Source organism: Hyperoodon ampullatus, assembly GCF_949752795.1.
Source record: "Hyperoodon ampullatus genome assembly, chromosome: 17".
Classification (NCBI taxonomy): Eukaryota; Metazoa; Chordata; class Mammalia; order Artiodactyla; family Ziphiidae; genus Hyperoodon; species Hyperoodon ampullatus.
In genome coordinates this window covers 59,890,149-59,906,855 of record NC_136930.1, presented here as the reverse complement: position 1 = coordinate 59,906,855, position 16,707 = coordinate 59,890,149, and the positions used below count along the sequence as shown (strand labels likewise).

The 16,707-nt window shown below is 40.7% G+C and overlaps 1 protein-coding gene across 1 annotated transcript in view; it reads right to left on the bottom strand.

The window, feature by feature from the left end:
- Positions 1 to 1,899: 1,899 nt before the first annotated feature.
- Positions 1,900 to 16,707, bottom strand: part of COL14A1 (collagen type XIV alpha 1 chain) — a gene marked incomplete at its 3' end in the record, with an annotated part of 211,445 nt that continues 196,637 nt past the window's right edge. Inside the window, exons 45-47 of the mRNA XM_079722162.1 lie at positions 5,447 to 5,524; positions 3,602 to 3,757; positions 1,900 to 1,979 (exon numbers count right to left, since the gene is read on the bottom strand). Of these exons, the coding sequence (XP_079578288.1) occupies positions 1,900 to 1,979; positions 3,602 to 3,757; positions 5,447 to 5,524 (314 nt within the window). The remainder of the gene's footprint in view (positions 1,980 to 3,601; positions 3,758 to 5,446; positions 5,525 to 16,707) is intronic.

The following is a 16,707-nucleotide window of genomic DNA, read 5'->3' as shown; positions in this document are numbered from 1 at the left end:
ACCCAACACAGCCAAAAATAAATAAATAAATAAATGTATTTTTAAAAAAAGAATATGAATGGACTAGAACCTCTAGTGGTTTATACTTCACCATTTATATCAAACTTTGAAGGTCTTCTGAGTGACATAAGTAGTCTTTGCATTTCCAAGGGCCAAACACTAACGCATACAGAATATCCTCTCTACTCACTTGTTGAAGACCAAGAAATCTGAGATACAAGGGAATGCTATGACTAGTGACACACCCCAGTCATTTAAAGAGTTCTCTCAGGTGATTCTGGGTCATTCAATCTTGTGCAAGCTTTCCTCCTCATTAGCCCTGCTTTCTACATGTGGAAGCATGTGCCATAACTAAAAGGGAACCACTGTTGTTATCCGCTCACTGTCTTCTTTCATTTCTTGCAAAGGCAGCAAAAAATATATTTATGTTTACCTAGATCCCCAAAGGCACACATAGACCCTTTTGTTTGAATACTTTGGATGGGAAGGTCTTAAACCAATCTGTGTGGTGAGGGGACCCAAAGAAGCTCAAGAGACTTTCCTGATCCAGGAAGAATCCAGCTTTTGGTGATAAATGACCCCATCTCTACTTCTCACAGTTACCTGTTATTAGGGAGATGCTACAGAGGAAAAGGAATATACGTTCAGTTTATGGTTCTCTTTCATTTCTATTTTCCACAAACAATTAATAGAACACAAATCTTTTTCAAACACCTAGTGTTTTCCTTTATGAGCAAAAGAAAAACTATAGTTTAGAAGTTAGAATCTATTAGATTCAACCTCATTTCTTCTTTGTCTTCTAGAGTTTTTCAGGCTTTTCTTAAAACCAAAAGATAAGTTCTTTAGGCAAACATTTATTTAGCATCAGTCTTACATTTTCACAGTCATTGCTGTCTGGTAGGTTATAAATGAATAATAGAATTCTGTCAGTCTGTTAGACTCAAGTCAACTGCCTTTTTCTGTTAAGTGTCCTACCACACTCAGAATGAATGAATGAATGAATGTTTGAATGAGTGTCTAAAGGTAGGCAGCTGTCATTTTTCTGGTTAAACCTAAGCCAAGACTACAAAAGTTTAAGGTGACATATAGAAATGGAATAAAATAAAAACAATCCACATACATTGTTTAAAATTTTTATTTGCTTAAAAAAAAGAATGGAAATAGGTTTGCAAAAATATATCTGCATGTACAAAGTAATCCATGTGGTTAAGGAGGGCAAGCTCTGGAACATATTGTTGGATAAATTGTTCATCAAAATTGGATCTTTTCCCATCACAATCAGTGGAAAGTCATTATTTTATGTGTCAAAAGCCACTGAAAAAACTAAATCTATTTTTACAATCACCAAATTCAGAAAGGTTATATTCTAATACATATTCTTGGATACCAGTGGAGCTAGTTACCAAGTGATCTCAGAGTTGGACAGATCAATTTAGCAAGAGGTAGTTTCTCCAATCATGTCCCTTCTTTCTTTTCAGCAAGGTCATTCCTAGAGGGGATAAGGATAGACGGCATAATCTTCGAGTCCCTTTGAATTTCTGCTCTGCTGGGACCCCATTTTCCTCAAAGACAGTCATATCTGTCTTGTTGCATTTTAGGACTTGAGGTCATCTAACACAGAAAAGATTCCAGAGTTCAAACTTCTTGGCCAATTTTTCTCTGAGCATGCCGTTAAAACAACAAAGAGAAATCAATCCTATGGTGTCATGGATTAAGGGGAATTTTTTAAAACATACTTTTTGTTAATAAAACAATATTATTAACAATATCCAAGGAGGAGATGTAGGCTGGTGAAATGAGCCCCCCCAAAGGTAGCATACAAACCACATAATGACATTCTTCTTGATTAAGTTGCCTTAGGAGCTTTTGCGGTTGGTCCTCCAAGTTCTCCTGAGACTATCAGATCCCAGAGCCCCACAGCTCCATGGCTTCCAGCTCATCTTGGACAGGGGTGAATTCTGGCTGATCAGGATGGGGAACTAGAGAGGAAGAGCGGGGGTGGGGACTTGATAGAACCCAGGAACCATAAATTGATATCCTCCCCTTATATGGGTCCATAGAGACATGGTCTCTAAAGTACAGAGATATCCTGCTTGGGTAGAAAGTAGTAGCTACCTTTACCCACCACACTGCTTGCACCTTTCCCAGGAGGTTTCAGATGGTTAGTGAAAGAAGGGAAGGTACAGATATACTGCAGAAATTGTTAGGAAACTAGAATCACAGCCAACTGCTTAAATATTACATGTTTTATTTACAAAAGAAACCCTGAAATATCAGCAGAATGATGAAAGAAAAATAAATTTTAAAAACCAGTCTCGTGTTAGAAGTCCAACACCAGGGTGCAGTAGGGAGGGGTGGTGATCAGAGGAAGAATGGATAGTAGCGTGGTCAGGGAGAAAGATGCCCAGCAAGTTGTGTGGGTACAGGAAAGAGGAGAAGACACATTTAAGTAACTATTCCTGGGCCTTCACCTAGGGAAACTTGGCATAATTCTTGGTAGACAATCTTATACCTATGCTCAGGCTGATATGGAGCAGTTTCTATAACAACTGACACATGTGATTTGGTTAAGTTCCAGTCTTATCATTGCATGTGTTTGGAGCAGGGAGGGCAAGAAATGTGACAGTGGGCGGGTGGGGAAGCAGGTGAGGCAGGGAAACAGAGTGCCCATTGTTAGGGGCAGGAGATGGGTGGTGGTCAACAGGACAGTTCTGTATCTGCAGCCAATTGTCCAGGCCAATGTAATCAGTGGAGGAGTTCCACATCAGTGCTGGTAATCATTGTAAGGGATCAGCTCTTAATAAGGGACAGGGATATTTGAGAGAACGGGGAGGGAAGAGATGAACAGAGAAAAACACATCAGCAAAACTTTGACCAGTCCCTCTGGCAAATAAGGTTAAATTTCTTCTAAAGCAGAAACTTTAAATTCATTGGCTAATAAGCTCATTGCCCCAAAGCAGTCTTTGAACCTCTCTCTTGATGCTTCCAAGTGTGACTATGTTAGAAAATGTCCCATTACACAACCCTCCAGCATGCAGACCACAGATGTTTTCAGAGCATAATCTTTTCAGAATCTCAGTCTAGTAGTTAGTAAGAGGCAAGGACAGCATGGCCACTTTTGTTTCTTAAAATAATCCTTGGTGACCTCAAATGCATGCAGTGGGCAGGATGTCACCCAACAGTATCTCCAGGGCTCTCCTAATTACGGGGAAAGTTCTAAGTTTGAGGTTTCCCCAAAACAAGAGAAAAACGTTAGAGGACTTCATGGCCACACCATAGAAATAACACAGAATGAGAGGCCCCAAAGAATGTTCAAACATGTCCCTCAATGATCAGATATGAGGTCAGAGGCCAAATCTGTGTGGATCGCCGTTTGGAAGCAAGGAAGACTTAGATGTGGTATTATTTTAAATGTCCTCTTCAGGGGTAACCTCTATATTAATTTGTACCTTACAGAAGATGCCTCTGGATAATTTAAAAGGTAGTGAGCAATTCAAGCTCTGCTTCCTGCCCATAATAGGTCTGCTTTTATAGCACCCTCACCATTATGATACTAAGCATAGTAAGACATTGCTCAAAGCCCACAAGGGCTGACACTTACCTCCTACGCTGTAGGCAGAACATGAAGAGGGGTCGCAGTATCCAGGCTGGCCAGAAGGACCTTGTGGTCCAGGCACCCCCAAGTGACCTGGTGGACCCCTTGGTCCAGGAGAGCCAGGGGGTCCAGGGCTTCCTGGTCGACTTTCCCCGGAAGGTCCTACGAAGTACCCACCAATGAAAACAGTTGGTCTTTTATCATCACAGGGTGAGTTTTCAGACTACCAAGAAGTAAACTAACTCTTACAAGAAGCCACATTACACATCTTAACAGCTAGGGTGATCTGCCTCTCTCTACTCATTGAGTTCTATTCCTGAACTGGATTTCCTGGACAGAGGATCATACTTCAATCACATGTTCTCCTGGAGGTCAATGCTTTCAATCAGCTCAGGAAACCAGAAAGCAAGATGTAGTCTTTTTTTTTTTTTTATCACCTCCTGGTTATGAAAAGGAAAGGAGCATACCACTGTCAGTCTTGTTTTATTTTTGGAGCTTCTGTTTCCCAGTGCAGGTTCCTTATGAATTCAATGTATGGCCATGCACACACACACACACACACACACACACACACACACGTGCACACACACATGAGCAAACTTGATCTCAACCTTATAACTTATCCTGGTTTATGGCCCCAGATAATTGGAATAAATTAGTCTAAATTTGAAAGAAATTATACTGGAGGAGAAAAATGAGAATTCTGAAATTGGACCCAATATACGAATCCAAAATTTCTTTAGGCTAGCTTGAATCAATTGAGAACTTACACTGAGTGAAAGTGAGAGGGGGATTAAAATTTTTTGTGAATTTAAGAAGTACGTCAGTCTGGAATTTTTCTGGTTTATGCGTTTGTTTTGTTTTGCTTTAGGCCTGGATTCCAACAGTGTTTAGAAGGCCTTTTTCAACTAGAAATGAAACTCTTCAACTAGAACCAAAATGAAAATTAGGAACACGTACCACCTTACATTTGAAAAGCGTTGTGACTCTCAGATGCATTCAGTTTCGTTCAATTAACATTTACCAACCACTCATTCTGTGTAAGGCACGAGCTAGATCAGTTCCTCATACAATCTCTAATAACAGGAGTATTTATACTCAAAGTGAATCCATTGCATTAGGAATCTCTCCTACAAAAGGTATTTTCCAAAATCATCATTAGGTTGGAAAGAAAAATCGGTAAGTCATTTGATTCAATATGGCTAAGACGGGGATTGTAAATATACAGTAGGATTGTAAACTTATAACTTTAATAACAGAGTATGATCATCTGGAAGCCATTCTAAAAGCACATGGTAAAATACACAAAACTCATTCAGTAAGGTGACCATGGTGGCAGAAACTATGAGTGTTCATCAAATATCCATGCGTTCCCCTAGATTTTGAGACTCCCTTACAGGTCGGCTGGGCCTATATGGCTAGTTTCAGCCAGTGAAATATGACTGGAAATGATATCTTTCATCCTGCATTCAAGAAGTTGATATGCCTCCTTTATCTTTCTCCTCAAGGCCTTTTGTTCCAAAATGGGGGGAAATTTACCCTACCCACATCGAACTTTGGGTAAGTATCAATCCACTAAGCATTGGGGATTGATTTGTTACGACAGCAAAGCCTAGCCCAGCCTAACTCATGCAACCAATAAGATCCCAGAATATGCTGTATCCTTGGGGGCTTGTGTATTGGGAGGTTCGTTACCAACAAACTGGCCTTCCAATGAAAGGAACGAGAAATACAGCCATTCCAGTTGGACACAAGGATGTAATATGACCATTTGCCTCACCTGCAATGTCAAGTGAATATAAAGATTTAGGATTTCCATCTTGCAGTTTCCTATTAGGTAGGAAGAGTTACCTGCTGGCCCAGGGGGGCCTCTTGGACCTTGGGTTCCAATGCCCGGATTTCCTTTATCTCCCTTCACACCAGTTAAACCTATTCAAAAAAAAAAAAGAAAAAAGAAAGAAAGAAAAGAAAAGAAAGTTCTCCTTAAAAGGAAACCTGGGTGGTTCTGTTTTTCTGGGTTTCGAAAGGACATCGCTGATGAAGACAATCATGAGGGTTGATTTAGGGTTATGGTTTTCATGGGACTTTTAAATTGAATCCTGACACTGGTGACTTCTGCACAACCACATACAGAAGGCTGGCTCTGTATCTGAGCTTGTCCTCTGTATTTGTAATACTGCAAGTTTATCGGCCTCCCTCCCACTGAAGTGGCTCAGCCTGCAGGGATCTGGCCTGTGACTTTGCACGCACCAGGCCGTTGGACGTATGCAGTTGGCACTCCACGAGTAACACAATAGAAATCACAAGTGGACATATCTAACATTTTCCTTTTGGTCCACCCTGTAATGTATCTGCAAAAGGCATGAATTATAATTAGGCAGCAAATTTCTAAAGAGCGTGAGTTTCCATTAAAAACTTGGAAGCTTCAGGACAGCCTGTGTTTGATTTGGCTGATTCAGCCCCATAAAAATCTAAACCTATTCATGTTTCTTTCCCACTGAACAAACTTCTTATTCCAAATAATTTATGGTGTTGTTAACAAACTATACATTTTTACAGGCAGAAAAACAGAGAAATTCATGCTCTGACACCTCATCTTCCAAATGGGTTGTATCACAAGACTGCTGAACAGGTGACAGCATGCTATATTGAGGCCCGATTCATCAGACAGAGAGAAGAATCAGACTTGGGTCTGGGTCACCCTGGCTTGCATCACAGAAAGTCTCTAGTATCTGTTTTCCATGTACAACAATACTTTGAAATAATAGAATGCAGAACTACATCTCTTCATAATTACAAAGAAATTATGTGTGAACTGGCAAAGCCTAGGAGGGAACATAAATAAAGGAAAATAATTTGATAGGCAGCAGGCATGCAAGTGATCTAAAGTGTTTAAACTTACAAATAACTTTTTTTTTTCCATTCTAAGTGCAATACATATTCACTGTAGGCAAATTAGAAGATACAAAAAGCAAGGACTCCAGTCCTAGAAAATAATCACTTTTAACATCTTGGTTTGTAAGTTCCAGAAAGAAAGGTATTGATGTAGTATTTGCTCTGGGAATAGCAGTTTTTTTCTACACTGCACATATACTGATTGTCCTTTCGTTTGAAGTTTTGATGTCTGCTGTGTTCCTTGTTGACCACCTCTTGGATCAAGGTATACCCGTCACCTTTAAAAAAGCCCTTCTTCCTTGTTAGCGGTCCTCAGGGCTGCTCCATCCACCTCAATGCTTTCCTAACATCCATGCCTATTGCATGTGGCCTTGGTGGTGTTTTCTGAGCTCACAAAAGACCAGTACTGCAGGAAGAGGGCAGAGTACTGACCACCGAGCCTCTGACCTCCTGTTCTGAGACTCACTCTTCTCCTAGGAACTGACAGGAAGAGAGTTATTTCTCAAAAGTAAAACTACAATCATATCTGAGTTTAAAAATCACATAACTTACTCAGACAAGCCAACATCTAATGCTCAATTGCTAAATCAAGTTGTTCAGACAGAAAATCACCATGAGTACGTCTACTGGGCGTTACCCAAATAGCTACTAGTTTAGCTAACTGGGTAATAATTGGAGTGAGTACTTTTCTTTTTTTGCTTTTTATTTATTTGTTTTATTTTTGGCTGTGTTGGGTCTTCGTTGCTGCGTGTGGGCTTTCTCTAGTTGCACCGAGCGGAGGCTACACTTCATTGTGGTGCATGGGATTCTCATTGTAGTGGCTTCTCTTGTTGCGGAGCACGGGCTCTAGGCGTGCGGGCTTCAGTACTTGTGGCACGTAGGCTCAGTAGTTGTGGCGCACGGGCTTAGTTGCTCCACAGCATGTGGGATCTTCCCGAACCAGGGCTCAAACCTGTGTCCCCTGCATTGGCAGGCAGATTCTTAACCACTGTGCCACCAGAGAAGTCCTGTGAGTACTGTTTTTAATAGGAGGTAGATGCTCCCTCACTTGCGAACAATTGTGCCCTAACGTGCATCTGGAAATTTAGCAGAAATAGCCTCTTCTTCTGTGGGAGTTGCAGTTGCTTTCCCCACAGGGAACCACTGATTTTTAAAGAATTAGAACACAAGAAAATACACTGATGACTAACAGCAGGCTGCATGATTAAATGCACAGTGACTCAGAGGCCTCCCGTGACCTTACAGTACCTAAGGATCAATGGTAAGGACATGGCTTCTCAGGGATTCTCCACAAGTGGAAGATGTAGGCTGAAGATGACATCCAGGACAGTATCCTTGGGAATAAGCCCCTGATAAGAGTTTCCTGACCTATCCTTTGCTTATTCACAAAGAAAGCAAAAGGTGGGGAAGACTGGGGAATAGAACATCTGGTTGTTTTAATTTTCTACTTATGTAGAGAAAAGCAAGTGGCATTTGTTATTATCTGCAATACAAGTCAAAGTAAGAGAGGAAGGTCCTCAAAAGAATATTCCAGCCCCTCAAGATGCCTTAAAAGAAAAAGAAAAAAAAGAAAGCCTTTAAGGATGTAGTTATATATTAACAGAGAATTTTAGATTTCCTTATCCTTGAAGTTATGAAATGTTCCAACTACATGTAGGCCAATATATCAATATTTGTCTATGTCTTCACTTATGTTTCTCAGACTGAAGGAATACTCAGGTCCATGACAACCGATAAATCTTTCTTTTGGAATGAAGAAAACATGTTAAAAAACACCATTTAAGGGACTTCCCTGGTGGTCCAGTGGTTGAGAATCCGCCTGCCAATGCAGGGGACATGGGTTTGAGCCCTGGTCTGGGAAGATCCCATATGCCACAGAGCAACTAAGCCCGTGCGCCACAACTACTGAGCCTGTGCTCCAGAGCCTGTGAGCCACAACTACTGAGCCCGTGTGCCACAACTACTGAAGCCTGCGAGCCTAGAGCCTGTGCTCTGCAACAAGAGAAGCCACCGCAATGAGAAGCCTGTGCAGCACAACAAAGAGTAGCCCCCGCTCGCCCCAACTAGAGAAAGCCCACATGAAAACGAAGACCCAAAGCAGCCAAAAATAAATACATATATACATACATACATACATACATAAACTGAGTAAAAAAAAAAAAAAAAAACAACCACTATTTAAGTACCTAAGATGAGGACTGAAATTGAAGGCTAAGCTTAGAGACCTCAGATCTCTAAGAATAGAACTGGATATACTTTTGATAAGCCTTGTAGGCTGTAATTAAAAGGAAGGAAATCAAATGTTCTAAAATGTCAGCCTGTGACTGTCCATGAAATGACAATAAAGTCTGGGCATAGTCATTCATTACAGACAAAATGCAGTCATCGCCCATGATAAGGGCTCCCTCATACATCTCTTTTGTGAGGGTCCAAGGTGGGGCCATTTGTTGCTGAGATGGGGTCACCAGAGCTAAGTACCATCATCCTTTCCACAAAGACATGGGAACTCCTGAGTTCACAGGATATTCCCTCCTGAAATACCCTTTCCACCTTGGGTGTCTCTATAAATACTCCTCATTCTTAAAGACTCAACTCAAAGCTTCTTTACAACCACAACAGGCAGAAGCACAACAAATTCAAGGATTATCTATCTCCATCATGGCTACATCCCCCACATTTCTATGGTGCCTTCCACATAGTACCTAACCCACAAATATTTACTGAATGAACAAATGAATGAATGAATGAATGATTTGCTTCCGTATTACCTGTGCCTCCTTTGGCTCTTATCCCATTGCATTGCTTGTTCTCATGTTCATTTCGCCTGGCACCATGAGCCTGATGACTGCAGGGACCATGCCTTACTTATTGCTCTAGTGTCAGATCCAAGCACAATCTCACACATAGTAGGTGTCCAGTAAATACTGGAAGGCTAACTGAATGACTGAATGTCTACACCAAAATGCAGCTGACTGTTAAAAGGCAAGCATGACCTTTGAAGGATCAAAAAAGAAATTCCTTAGGCTGGAACTCTGCTTTTACTTTCACATGCCTGGCTTTTGTGAAAACTGTTTTTTTCTGACAAGTTCCTTATGTGGCAATATTAAGTACTAGCGTCATTTAGAGATGAGTATCATGGACTCCAATTAAATTTAAGTTTCTGTCATTTTTTTAAAAATGAGCATAGGGACTTCCCTGGTGGTGCAGTGGTTGAGAGTACACCTGCCAGTGCAGGGGACACGGGTTTGAGCCCTGGTCCGGGAAGATCCCACATGCTGCGGAGCAACTAAGCCTGTGCTCCACAACTACTGAGCCTGCGCTCTAGAGCCCGTGAGCCACAACTACTGAGCCCACGCGCTACAACTACTGAAGCCCGTGTGCCCAGAACCTGTGTTCACAAGAGAAGCCACTGCAATGAGAAGCCCGCGCACCACAGTGAAGAGTAGCCCCCGCTCACTGCAACTAGAGAAAGCCTGCATGCAGCAACGAAGACCCAACGCAGCCAAAAATAAATAAATAAATTTTTTTTAAAAAATTGAGCATAAAAAAAAAAAAAAAAAATTGAGCATAGCTGATATAAATGAAGATCTAACTTACTAAAAATATGATTTAGCTAAGATTAAAATATCCTTAGTTTTCTGTGGAGTTACCAAAAATATTTAGAATAGAATAAAATCTTTTCTATTAATTCGTTCATACTTTTTTCTTTTTTAATGAGAATTTTTATGATCTACTCTCTTAGATCTTACTCTCATTAAAATTTTAAGATCTTACTCTCTTCTTTCTTTCTTTTTTGAAACTTTTAAAATAGACTTTACTTTTTTAGAGCAGTCTTATGATCACAACAATACTGAATAGAAAGTAGAGAGAGTTCCCGAATATCCCCACCCCCTACACTTGCATGGCCTCCGCCATTATCAACATCCCTCAGTAGAGTGGTATATTTGTCATATTCTTTCTTTTTTAAAAGTCTCATTAGAAACCACAACAGGGCTACCTGATTCTCCCTTACTACTAATCTAACACTGACCCTCCACTATTTTCTTTTACAGATCTACTAAGGCAGAGACATGTTTGTTCTAGTTCATCATTATATTCCTAGTACCAGGCACATATTAGTCACTCAAGAAATATAATGAATGAATGAAATACAAGGTCTGATTGCAGATTTTGACAAACCAAGAATGTGACCAGTTGGTGTGTCAGCTATTCCTATAAATGGCCTCACCAGGTTTTGAATGCTAGATGCTTTACATGTATAAACTCCCTTAGTCTTCACAAGAACCAAGATGGCAGGCACTACTCTTAACCTTAAAAGAGGCCTGTGATTCAGAAAGGTTAAGTCATTTGTCCTTAGCTAGTAAGTAACAGAGCCAAGATTTCAACATAGGCAGGTTGATTCTGAGGCCTATACACTTAACCAAAACACTCCCAGCCTCTCCATCCCAAGCTGGACCTAGAGGCTGAGTTTGTCTTGTTTGCTGTAGTCATGGCTTCCTGAACTGCCTGTCCAATCAATCTGCACATTTTCTCTGGTCCCACACTCAGAAATCAGTCTTGTGGTTATCATATTTCCTCAACTTACTTCCCTTGGTTTACACACTTGCCCTCTGCTCTGAGCAATACTTGGGGTTGATTTTAATAGGATTTATCCTGCTCACACTGATGACTTGCCCAGGCTCTGGCCTTTGGTTATCAGGTTCCTATTTTCCTTGGCCTGTTGGCCTCTGAGTGGGAAGATTTTACCCATTTCTATGGTCCCATGACCACACCAAGCACTCAGGCTGGAGTCTCATGCTACTCCATGGAGCAGAGACATTCCCTCTTTATTCCAGACATTCTGAGCAACTCTCAGAATTTATGCCCAGGCAGATATGCAAGACCTGGGTCATGTTTTCATTGTAATTCTACCAAGAAGCCACAGAAAATGCGAGACAAGGCTTCAGCTATGTTATTATATTGTCTGTTGCCTGGGAAATGGCTGGTGATAAATTCCAAGTATAGTCTGTTTTTCATTCAGTATATGCTTGAATGCCTGCTAGGTACAAGGTACTGGATCAAGTACCTCGCTACAAGGTGGCAGATTAATTGGACTCAATCCAGCAAGTATTTTATGTCCTTTTCCAGGCTCTGCTATTTTTACATGCTTGGCCCATAGGATTAGTACCAGCATGTGGAGCTCCACATTTTGTGCTATGGTGGCCAAGACTGGAAAATACATATTGGTTTTAAATGTAAAAGAATCTTTGCAAACCATTGCTAAGGGTCCCTCTCCCTATTGCCTTTTTCATAAAACAACTAGCCATCTAGTATGCCTCTACAATTCAGGGCTCAGCCAGGGAAAGGTAAACCACTCTAGATCTTTCAGGCAGAGGGAATTTAATACAGGGATTTGGTTACATGGGTGACAGAAGGACTGAGAAACCAAATAAAAATGATGAGGCAACCCATAACATTAGCAACAGCAGGAAGCAACTATCACCCCTAGGTGTGCAGGGACAAAGAGAGGAAATGGTGTGCCTGGAGCTTTCTGGTAGGATCTAGAATGAGAGTGAGAGAGGCTCCAGTGGAAGCAGGAGCCACACAGGGGCTGTAGCCACAGCTGGAGTGGCAGAGGAGGCAGGGGTGGGGCTAGGAGGAGAAATAGTCTGACTTCTCTCCTCCTCTTACCCTCTAATCCTCCGCAGTGCCCCCCATTGGCTGAACCTGCTCAGGAGCAGAGGGCAAAGAATGCTGGAAACACAGTGATGCACAGCTAAAGGAGGGAGAGGAGCAAACCGAAAGCAAACTCCCAGTCCAGTCCTAATAGCAGATACTGAGAATTCAGAGTCAAAAGCTTCCTTCCTGCCTGTCACAGGTTACCATGCAGTAGAGAAAACAGACAAAGGAGTAGCTATAATGCGGTATTAGAATTGCAACAACAAAATATGAGGGCATCAAATTGAGGCATCTGTGGGGAATCTCAGAATGTTTTCCAATAGAGCTGACCATTGGACTTAAGTCTTGAAGAGCAGGCATTAGCCAAGGAAAGAAGGGATGGATGGAAACGCACATGCAAAGGCTTGCTGATGAGAGAGAACAGGGAGTGCCTGGGGAGCTAGAAATGGTTGGAATAGCTTTGGCAGCTGCTGGCTGGGGAGTGGTCTAGGTCACATCAGGACAAATTTTGTGTATCAGACTGAAATTGAATATGGGCCCTTACGTGTATAGAACTCCTTCAATACTTTCTACCTACCCTTTTTTTCCTTTTTTTTTTTTTTTTTTTTTGTAGTAAGTCATACTATTTTTCTTAAAGAGGAACTCAAACTGCTTAAGCTTCGGGACCCACAAAACCTGGGTCTGCCTCTGCTGGATGCTACAAAGCAATACAACTGGCTGAGGTGGACCAGAATCCCACAGAGCTCAACCCCACCAACAAACACTGTGCCAGTCCCACTTGAAAAGCTGAGGAAAACGCACTGAATCATTAAGTAGTGCTACCCAGTAGCCAAAGGAACCCACTAACCAGATCAAGAGCAAGACAACAGGATAGTTTGCACTTCAATGTTTTCTATCACTCAGAGACATGACAATATAGGCAGGAAGTCCTCAGGTCTTTTGACCACAGACCTCTAAATTAGACCCACTTACATTTGGGCAGTGGAGGGCAGGGGGAAGCACAGAGGGAGGAGGCAGTGAAGGAGGGAGAAGGGAGGAGAGAGGAGAGAAGATGATGAGGTACCCAACTCATCCTCACACACTAACCCTATCTCGTTGTTTGCAGGTTGACAGTTCACAGCTGCAGGGGTGGAGCAAAAGAGAACAGGGATTAAATAGGGCACCAGGAATCCTGGTGTTTTGTCCATCTGGTTTCGCCATTGATATTATGACCTCATAGGTACATAATAAGAATGTCAGACCAAACGCCAATCTATCACTTTCAGCTCCAAAGTTTTGATTGCTCTTCCTCAAATGCCATATCATTTCCAGCATTGACTGTTGGGAAAATGATAAATGATACAAAGTTAGCAGGAAAATGAGCCAGTTGCTATAGCTTAAAAAATGAGTGTTGTAGGTTCAGCATGAATATTCAGCCATTCAGATATTTAAATTAGAATATTCAGATATTTAAATTAGAGCTTGGTCTGGTCTTTATTCTTTACAGAGCTGAAAAGTGATGTGATGCTCTCCACTCTCGGAAAAGCAGGGAGTTTTGTCAGGGCATCGGGACAAGGCCAGGGTCTATGGAGTTTAAAACAAAATGTGTTACAGCCAACAGCCCTTCATAATAAGCATGAAGAATCACTATTAAGATAAATACATCCTATATCTAGGATCCTCATCATGTTTTTCCAAGCTAGTAAAAAGTCCAGAAAAGCCAAATTACATTGCTATATTCACATAATAATTTAATGTCAAAGTTAAATCTAGAACCAATGAAAATGGAAAGGGTTAATGAATATATCTTCTCTATGTATGTTTTCACCCACCTACAAAAATGCATTTGGTATACTTATTTATTATAATGTATTTATTGCTTTAAAAGCCATGTCAAAAAATTCACTGAAAATGGTTTATCATGGCTAATATAAACAGCTTTAGTTTTAGCCTATAAACTAGTACATGGTATACTTCCATTTCACTTGTTTATGTTCAAGGCCAGAAATTTAGAAAATGACAAAGTACATTTCTACATTTAAAAGATAGGGAGTGTGGAAAAGAGAATTGGATGAAGGACGTCAAAATGTACAAACTTCCACTTATAAGATAAATAAGTACTAGGGATGGAAAGTATGCCATGATAAAAATAATTAATACTGCTGTGCATTATATATGCAAATTGTCAAGAGAGTAAATCCTAAGAGAAAAATATTTTCACAAGAAAAAAACATTTTTTTCCAATTTCTTTAATTTTGTATATATACGAGATAATGGATGTTCACTAAACTTACTATGGTAACCATTTCATGGCGTATGTAAGCCAAATCATTATGCTATATGCCTTAAGCTTATACAGTGTATGTTAATTATATCTCAATAAAACTGGAAGAAAAATGATAAAAAATAAAGTAAAGGGAGTCTCTTTCTCTATTTCCAGATTATTTGTGTGTGCACATGCACGCGCACACACACACACACAGAGGCAATATAGGCAGAAGATCCTTTGACCTTTTTACCACAGACATCTAAATTAGACACACTTAAATTTGGGCACTGAAAAATCCAATGCTTTTTCTATGCATTTAGGAAATGCATATAAAATATACCCAGTATAACCAAAACTACTATTTAAAAATTTCACCCTGCTTTTCTGGCTAAAATTATATGATGATGGTTTGAAGAAAATGCTGACGTTGTCAACTTGGCAGTCCTTGGCTATTAACAGGATGTCTTTAGATTGATGAACTAAACCACATGGGCTTCTGCTTTTATCATGGCTCTAGGGTTGAATGAGAAATGGCAGCCAAAAAGCTAGCCAAGTGGTAATTAACACCATAAATCACTTATGAGTCATGAAATAACTATCAGATAACAGGTATTACGAGGAATAAAAGGAAAACAGACATTAAATTTGGTTTGTGGGGAGCATGTAGTCTCATTGGTGAAACAGGATTAACAGAGGTGAAACCAATAAAGGACAATTCAAGAAAGTATATTCTACCTTGGTGCTAAATGACATGTTTTACACAGTAATGAGGTAGGGATCAGCCATCCATTCATTTGTCAAATATGTGTTCAGGCTCCTTTGTGGAGGATGCAGAGATGAAAGGCACAGTCCCATTCAAGGAACTCACAGTCCAGCAGGAAGACGGAGAAGCACACCAACAATTACAATATAATGGGAAACTGCTATGGTGGAGGCATGTGTTTGGGGACCAGGGAGTACAAACGAGAGAGATGTTACTCAGATCTTCCACCTGTTCATCCAGTTGGAATAATGTAGTGTAGCAACAACAAACACACTGGCCAAACAAATGAACCACAGTGAGGGATGAGTGGTCTGGCAGAGCTGACTCTTGAGATGAGTTTCAAAATTTGAGTCTGAATGAGCCAGAGGAAGAAAGAGAGTTCTGGGGAGTCAGAATAGCATGTGAAAATCCATGAAAGGCTATAAGAACAGGGCACAACAGGAATCAGCACTGAGTATGGAAAGGAAAAGGCATGTATGAAGATGTGGTAAACCAAAATAGTGGTCTGAATTCTTCACTATTCTGCAATAGAATTATGCATCTGTTCTCTTGCAACAGGCTCATGCATTTCCCTATCCCTTGGATTTTGACTTGGCCGTGTGACTTGCTTCAACCAATGGGATATCAGTGGGCAATGATGTGAACAGAGGTTTGAAATATGACTGGTGGGTGGGTTGCCCTGTTTATTTCTGCCAATGCCATAAGGAGAACATACTCTAGGGAGCCACTGCTCCCCCCAGCCAGGGCCCCAGCAGAGCAGAGCTGCCCTTGCCTCCCACAGACATGTGGTGAGAAATAATATCTACTGTTGCATGTTACTGAGATTTTTGTGGTTTGTTATGCAGCAAAAGCTGACTCGTACTGAGAGCCCTGAGGAGTTCAGTTTGGCTAGAGCAAAGGGTACAGACTTGAAGTGAAGCTGACTGGAAAACATAACCCGGGACTACACAAAGATATCTTCCTGAGATGGCATTAACATTGGGCAGTATTTCCATCATATTACCCATTACTAAGACAAGGACTGAAATCCAATGCGAAGAATCTGCTACAACCTACTACACAGACATTCCAATTAAGGATTTCAAAAAATTTTTAAGCTACAGAAACAACTATATCAGTTTTCATGGCAAAAAGAAAACAAAACAACAGTTACAGTTTTTTGTTATTGTAATAGTCATATTACAGTAGTACGAAGAGTGGAGACACAATTTAATGATAATTTTAATTTGTCAATGACTTTTTAAAATAATTCTTTGTGTTTGACTGGCAAATGATTTTATCCTGATTACAATGAATTCCAGAAATAGGGACACGAAAAGTGTTAGTCTACAAAAAGCCTTTTCCAATAGGTGCTACTCTTTCAAGGTGCTTAAATCTACATCTTATATTTCCCTCTAAAAAGCTACATCTGGCACTTGAATAACTTAAAGGAGGTGGGAGAGAAAGACACCCATTTAAATGGCAAAAACAGGCAGACACAGCATGAGCCAACCCTTCACAAGTGTGCTAGAAGTCAGACTGCGTGGAAATCGTTCTAACAGATGAAAG